Below are 8415 nucleotides of genomic sequence, written 5' to 3'. Positions count from 1 at the left end.
AGTGTTGTCATGAATGAGGCAGAGGACTGATTGTAATTAGTGTGTGCATAAATAGTCAGAGAGTTTCTTAGCCCTTTAGAGACCATTTTTTATGGTTCGGTCCTGTGCTCCCTGTTTTTCAGTTCTTTGTTTCCGTTTTCCTCTGCCTGTCATAATCTTAACCAGTAATCAGTCATCATCTCCCTGTCATAATCTTAACCAGCGTAATCAGTCATCTTGTTCACCTGCCGCTCATTACCTCCCAGTTCAGCTCCCCATATATACATGGCATTTTCCACCAGTTCCCTGCTGGTCTGTAAAATCGTTTCTACCTCCGCATGTTTCTGCTCAGCCAGAAGTCTTCATCGGCTCCCTGACTCTCTCACTTACCTGTGATTTGTTCTTCTCTCGTGCATCGATGTGTTTTTTCTGCTTACCTGTCTCCAACTTCCAGGGTGCGAGGCCACTGCTCTCAAACTCACTACTACTTGGCCCTCCCTCTTACCAGTGAACCAGCCCTCTCAGACTTGCTGCCACTCGACTCGCCTCTCCTTTGGTGCACAAGCATTCTCGAGCTCCCAGCACAACCCCTCTTTTTTCCACCGGTGAGTCCAGCTACCCCCCCGTTCGCTGCTCCTCGGCTCTCCACTCCTTCCCTCAACCTCAGCATATCCTTCCTGGTTGACTCATCTCTCGCCTCCATCTCCCCTGTGAGTCCTGCCTTTGTCCACAGCTCCTAAACCTTCTCTCCTGCCTGAAACATCTCTGCCCACTGTTCAGTCCAGAACCGGCCCTGTTGCTTACTCTCTCCCTATCATATCATGTATTATTTGCAATAATACAGAAGAAGCTAGAAGCTACTTTTGGGATGCACTTGAACTTTCCAGCATGACAGTGGTCTGAAACATAAAGCCAAGTTGATCCTTCAGTGCAGCAGAAAAAAGCGAAGGTTCTGGAGTGGTCATCACAGTTGCTTCAATATCACAAAGGTGCAGTTCATGCCAGACAACTCCACTCTCTTTCCTGGCATCTCACTCATCATTCAAATTCTGTTAGGGTTTGTAAACCTATCAGCAGGACTCTAAACCAGGTGTGTGTGAGTGCTGTAGAATGAGGTTTGAGAGGCAGGGCAGAGTTGGGGGGAGGGGGGCAGGTTCTGGAGATGACTAGCAGCTGGGCATAGAATGTCACACTTCAGAATAGTAGGGAAACCATGGGGCTGAGACAGGACTAGGCCTATGAGTGTGACAAGTGTCACGTACAGTAAAGAAGAAATTCTGATGATGTGTTCTCATTTTGTGACAGTCTAATATTCTGCTAGTGGTAAAATTGAAAATACATTTTTGAAAACAATGTTGCAAAACAACACATTTCACAAAACAGCAATGAAAGAGAAAATGAAATTTCAGATAATAGATAATGTAGGCACAACACTGTTGGCTTGTGATTGGACAGTTTAACCAATATTATACAGGAGTAAACCCTCACAAAGAGGCGGTCCACAGATGCTGATCCATAATTTATGTAGCTAAAAGAAAGACATACTTCACTGTAGTCTAGTAGCTACATTTATCGGCTGAATTGTTCTACTTTACAACAGGGAGTAAACAGTGCATTGCATTCTAGGATTTTTTAAGGGGTCTCACCAGCAAAATGGCAGCAGTAAGACGGAGTGTGTACAATGTACAGGTGGTATTTAAGGGATTTTACCATCACTGTCATCACACTGATAATGCCCCATCAACTGCTAGCACAGCTGTTGAGCTGTTCTTGTTTGTTTTGTATTGTACATATCTGCAGTGGTATTCAGGTAACACTCTTAACAGTGACACAGCATGACCACACATTAATTAAATGGCCATTAAAACTTAAATTAACTGCACTAATTTTGTTAGCTAGTAAATTAAACCTTATTGATTCATTTAGGAAATTTTAGTAAGATCAAGATATCTATTAATACACTGTATTAACATTGGGGCTGTCAACTAAATACCATGGCAGCTATGCATCATACAAAAAAGACAAAGAAAAAAAACAAATAAATGGTGCTAGCATTATCTTGACAATGTGAAATTTTTTAAATAAACTGTAATATTTCAAACTAAACATTAAAAATACATAATCACAGACTAGCTCTAAGCAAATGCTGATTTAAGATAGCAGTAGCTGCAGTAATGTACACACTAATGCTATCACATCCCTATAGTAACAGGCTTTATAATAAATTACTTGTTTGATTTGGAAAGTGAAACACTAAAAGCCCTGCATTTGAGCCACCAGATAAGGCACTGTACATCATTGTTGTCAACAAACTTTCCTGATTCCTGATTCGGTGGTGCAGCTTGCAGGCTGCACGATCCACCGCCAGGACCACGATGGGGGGTTTTACTGTTAGCTCTGCCCCGCGAGCTAACAGTAGCTATCATCACTGCTGTTTACATTCCACCCGATGCTAACATTAGCAGGGCTCTTGGACACTTACAGCACATCGTTAACAAACATCAGAGGGGGTCATCCTGATGCCATCCATATAATAGCAGGGGACTTTAATCAAGCATGCTTAAAGACTGTGCTTCCCAAGTTCCATCAGCACGTCAAGTGTCCTACAAGGGGGGAAAAGACACTTGATCATGTCTACTCCAATATCACGCATGCTTATAGAGCAGTTTCCCTTCCCCACCTAGGGCAGTCCGATCACCTTTCACTGTTCCTCATCCCTGCCTACACCCCTCTTAGAAGGCAAACAAGACCAAATATTCAATCCATCACCACCTGGCCCTGAAAATGCACTCCCCCAACTACAGGACTATCTAGCACATACGGACTGGAGCTTCTTCGAGCAACAGGACCTGAACTCTTACACAGAGTTTGTGCTATTTTACATCAGGTGCTGTGTCGAAACTGCCACAGTAAACAAACACATTCAGGTTTTTCCAAACCGAAAACCCTGAATGACAGGCGAAGTTCAGGCTCTGATCAGAGCCCAGAATGTGGCCTTTAGGACTGGTGATGACTCGGCATACAGCACCTCAAAAGCCAATCTGAGGAGAGCCATCAAAAACGCCAAGGATGCCTACAGGAAGGAGACTGACGGCCATTTCACCGCCAACAACCCTCGGCAGATGTGGAACTCAACTCAACTCAACTTTATTTATAAAGCCCTTTACCACAGCCACAGCTGACCAAAGTGCTTAACATACCGTACAACTCTAAAATCGTGACATCATAACTAAAAATAAAAACAATAAAACATACACTATAGCACTACAGACAGACTCTCATTCCTGGCCAAATGCCAATGAATACAAATAGGTTTTCAAATAAGACTTAAAAATGGACAACGAGGGGGCCTGCCTAATATAAAGAGGCAAAGCATTCCACAAATTTGGACCCACCACAGCAAAGGCTCTATCCCCCCTAGTTTTCCGCCTGGCCCTCAGTGCCTCCAGAAGAAGCTGATCAGCTGATCTAAGGCACCGTGACGAATTATACGGATGTAAAAGTTCCGCAAGATAAGATTGTGCAAGCCCATTCAAGGACTTATAAACAAAAGAATCTTAAAACGAACACTAAAATGCACAGGAAATGACGAAGTTCAGGCTCTGATCAGAGCCCAGAATGTGGCCTTTAGGACTGGTGATGACTCGGCATACAGCACCTCAAAAGCCAATCTGAGGAGAGCCATCAAAAACGCCAAGGATGCCTACAGGAAGGAGACTGACGGCCATTTCACCGCCAACAACCCTCGGCAGATGTGGAACTCAACTCAACTCAACTTTATTTATAAAGCCCTTTACCACAGCCACAGCTGACCAAAGTGCTTAACATACCGTACAACTCTAAAATCGTGACATCATAACTAAAAATAAAAACAATAAAACATACACTATAGCACTACAGACAGACTCTCATTCCTGGCCAAATGCCAATGAATACAAATAGGTTTTCAAATAAGACTTAAAAATGGACAACGAGGGGGCCTGCCTAATATAAAGAGGCAAAGCATTCCACAAATTTGGACCCACCACAGCAAAGGCTCTATCCCCCCTAGTTTTCCGCCTGGCCCTCAGTGCCTCCAGAAGAAGCTGATCAGCTGATCTAAGGCACCGTGACGAATTATACGGATGTAAAAGTTCCGCAAGATAAGATTGTGCAAGCCCATTCAAGGACTTATAAACAAAAGAATCTTAAAACGAACACTAAAATGCACAGGAAGCCAGTGAAGAGATGCCAGGACTGGGGTTATGTGGTCCCTCTTATGCCCCCCTACCAATAACCGAGTGGCAGGATTCAGGCTATCAGCAACTTTAGGGGCTGCAACCCTACTACCTCCAATGGCAACAGCGGGTAGGCAGAGGAGCTGAATATCTTATTTGCATGCTTTGAGTCCAATCACTACCCCGTACTACCCCCCGCAAACTCCAACTCCTGTACCACCACACTCTGCCTCCAGGAACAAGAAGTGAGAAGGGTACTGAGGGCAGTAAACCCAAGCAAGGCTGCAGGACTAGACAGCATCCCAGCTAAGGTGATAAAAGCCAGTGCAGACCAGCTAGCAGGGATCCTGACAAAGTTATTCAACCCGTCCCTGTCAGGCTCTTCAGTTCCACCTTGCCTGAAATCAGCCACCATCATCCCCCTTCACAAAAAATCTGCTATTGATAGCCTAAATGACTACAGACCCATAGCACTAATGTCTGTTGTCATGAAGTGCTTTGAGCGACTGCTCTCTCACCACATCTAAAATGCCTCCCTCCTTCCTTCGACCCCCACCAGTTTGCCTATAGAGCAAACAGACAGACACTAAGCCACTTGGAGCTATGTAAGGATGCTCTTTGTGAACTTCACCTCAGCATTCAATACGATCATTCTGGACATACTCACCACTACACTTTCAGGCCTCCAGATCCCCCTCTCCACTTGTAGCTGGATTAAGGACTGTCTCACAAACTGCCCACAGCGTGTCAGACTCGGCTCCCACCTTTCCCCCACCCTCACCCTCAGCACTGGCTCCCCACAGGGATGTGTGCTGAGCCCCCTATTGTTTGCACTATACACACATGACTGTTCTCCATTCCACCCAAAAAATACCAGCATACAGTTTGCGGATGACACCACTGTGGTTGGGCTGATCACCGATGGAAATGAGTCATACAGGTATGACGTGAGGAAACTCTCTGACTGAAGCTTAGCGAACAACCTGATACTAAACACCAAAAAGACCAAAGAAATCATCATTGACTTCAGGAAGAGCAGGAAAGACCACCCCCCTCTCTCCATCAATAGAGAGAGTGTGGAGATCTCCATTGATCTCCACCTTTAAGTTCCTGGGCATCCACATCTCCACTGGCCTCTCATGGAGCACAGACACCAGAGCCATCATGAAAAGGATCCGCAGCGGCTGCACTTCCTCCGGGTCCTGAGGAAAAACAATCTGGAGAAAACACTGTTGCTGGCCTTCTATCACTCGTCCATGGAGAGTGTCCTCGCATAGGGTTTTGTGTGTGTGGCACGCTGGCTCCACAGCGGAGGACAGAAATTCTCTCCTGAGAGTGATCTCCACAGCACAAAACATCATTGGCTGCCCCCTGCTCTCTGTGGAGGATATATCCACATCCCGCTGCCTAAATAGGTTAAAAACCATAACTTCAGACTCCTCACATCCAGCCAATCACCTGTTTGATCTGTTACCCTCTGGGCCATGTTACAGATCAATCAAATCACATACCAACAGACTCACAAACAGCTTATTCCCCTGGCCATTAGAACTTCAAACAAACACGGAGTCCGAAGACCTCCCAACACTCCACTACCACATACACACATCCATCTCTCACTCCCACTCAGGGACTACTGATAGTTCAGCTGTAAAGGACTATGCCTTCAACTGTAAAGACATATGGAGAGCAATTCAGCTGAAAGCCATCAGTTGCTAGGACAATGCTTGCAGCAATACTATTTTATCAGCATAATAAGTTCAAGTTAAATAGACTTGTCATTTTACAATGTACCTTATTTTTACTGTTTAGTAATTGGTTTTATATCTTTTTCTTTGAAGGTCTTTATTGCGCTCTGTTTTGGTCAAGAGCATACTAATTTCATTGCACATGACTGTGTAATGATAAAGTTTATTGTATGTTTTCTAGATAAGTCAGAAAACAAGGAAAAGCGCCATGGGCTCTTTAAAAGATTCAAAGTGTTTATTGCCATATGCACAGTATGGAATCGTGTTTTGCTGCACAATGAAATTCTTACTTTGCCGCCCACACTGAATGCCAAACAACACAAGTGAAATATAAGGTAAAAAAGTGGCATAAAGATCTAAAGGCACTTCAACCAGCGAGTGATAGAAATATAATACAAAGCATATAAAAAATACAATGAGAACACAACATGAGATAACATATTCTGCATGGGAGCAGTAGCTGCAATGTACAGTTAAAAGTGTAAGCTGTTTACTTTGTTAGTCTTTCTCTTAATTTGTCACCGATCTGTACATTTGAGTGGGAGAGACAGCTACCATAAGATACATAGACATAAAACAAACTTTAGTCATCTTTAAATATGATGAAAAATAAGAAAATAATGCAAAAGTGGGATCTTCGAAAATAAACATGGAAAATAAAAATACCAGAGGTGTGGTATGATGTCAGAGTGTGTCTATATAATGTATCACCTACAGATTTGTTAAAAGATTTTGTTAAAAGTTCAAAACAATGTATCACCTACAGATTTGTTAAAAGTTCAAAACTTAACACACAGCTACCTGAACTTGAAACAGACTCAACTGTGGCTTCTAAAAATATATGTGCCATCTGTTAACTTCACACACAAGTGTGTACATGAGTGTGTACTATGTGTGCTTTCACCTTGATGCGGCTGACAGCCTCCTGTGCCTGCATCATGCGGATGTTCTTGGATGGTGTCTTATCTGACAGCAGCTGGGTGGAACCCAGGTAGTTGGCTGCAAAGATGATCCCATCAATCAGGTCCTCTGGGTCACATGGCCCTGGGACTGGAGAGGGGAGAGTGGTTCAATAATACTATGTAACAATATTTCCTCCCACTTTGGGATTAATATATTAGGCTGCATTAATATTGTTCAACTAACAATGGATCATAGCTACTAGTTTGGGGAAAAAGATGAATTAAACTATACAGCATCACTAGAAATATGGAAGGATATACTTTAAGCTGTAATATGTGGAAAACAAGTTCAATATTTTGGAGAGGGTACTCTTATAAAACTATTTGTTGCTCAGGCAAAGTACTCTAGTGAAGTTATATGTGATTGTTGATGAAGGTGTGGGGAGGACACCTCCAGTCACCTTCATATATTCTTTTCTTACCAGGCTTTATAGCTATTGAGCATTAACAATTGATGTATTAAAGCCATTAGTTGCCTTTAATGACGCGTGTATTATTAGAAATCAGTATCCATGAGAAGGTAGCTTGATGAAATGAGAAAACTGTTACTGAGTCAGTATGTTCTTACAGAGTGAAGACATAGGCTTTTGACACACACAGAGTGATAACCATAAGTGAAAACATGTATCTCTGCACACCGTTTAACATGCCTTCTCTACAAGGACAAAAAGCAAGTCCCCATAATAGAAATCATAAAATTTTAGAGTGATGACATACAGTGGGGCAAATAAGTATTTGATACACTGCTGATTTTTCAAGTTTTCCCACTTACAGAGAATGGACAGTTCATGGCTATGGAGAAACTAAGAACCAACAGCCTCAAGCAAAGCTCCTCCTCGGCCTCACCATCAACGTCTATGTATTTGGAGGTCTTACCAGGCGCTGGGCCACAGCAGGGTAGCTTGTACCCTCAGCTTCCCACAGTGAACCCAAGAAACTGCTCTCAACACAACAAACCTCTGAACCTGTTTTGCCACGAAGACAAGGAATGTGTGTGTGAGGTGTGTTGCCAGCAAGGGCACAAGGGACATCGTGTGATCAAACCAGAGGAAGAGAGAAAGGAGAGACAGGTATGTATTAAACAAAAAAAAGCTCACCAGGATAATATTGCCATGCTTTTTGTAGTGATTCTTTCTCTCATGTTGGTTGTAGCATGTAAGAACTGTGTTGTTACAATTGTAGCTTTTCTAAAATGCAACTTAACTGAACTGAATTAATAATCTAGGGCTGTTGCTGCCCACAGTGTGTGGCTTCTTTTTTTTTCTATACTAAGTTATGGATGTTGTGTGTGCAGACGGAGCTGGTTCAGATGCAGGCAGAGGTACAGAAGAGAATCCAGGAGGCAGAAAAAAATCTTAAGACTCTTCCGCATGCTGCCCCCCAACACAAGGTAACATGTCCAGGCCCTTCTGAAGTTTGCCCTTGATCATCTGGATGATCCAGAGGAGGCATGGGAGAAAGTCATGTGGTCAGATGAGACCAAAGTAGAACTTTTTGGTCTAAACTTCA

At 43.2% G+C, this 8415-nt stretch overlaps 1 protein-coding gene across 1 annotated transcript in view; it reads right to left on the bottom strand.

The window, feature by feature from the left end:
• Positions 1–8415, bottom strand: part of LOC109959620 (amyloid beta A4 precursor protein-binding family A member 1-like) — a gene marked incomplete at its 5' end in the record, with an annotated part of 39383 nt that overhangs the window by 13154 nt on the left and 17814 nt on the right. Inside the window, one exon of the mRNA XM_020599136.1 lies at positions 6849–6994. Coding sequence (XP_020454792.1) covers positions 6849–6994 — 146 coding nt within the window. The remainder of the gene's footprint in view (positions 1–6848; positions 6995–8415) is intronic.

The sequence above is a fragment of the Monopterus albus genome, unplaced genomic scaffold, assembly GCF_001952655.1.
Source record: "Monopterus albus unplaced genomic scaffold, M_albus_1.0 scaffold40.1, whole genome shotgun sequence".
Lineage (NCBI taxonomy): Eukaryota > Metazoa > Chordata > Actinopteri > Synbranchiformes > Synbranchidae > Monopterus > Monopterus albus.
Note: the sequence above shows the minus strand (reverse complement) of the source record. Positions and strands in the feature narration are given on the sequence as shown.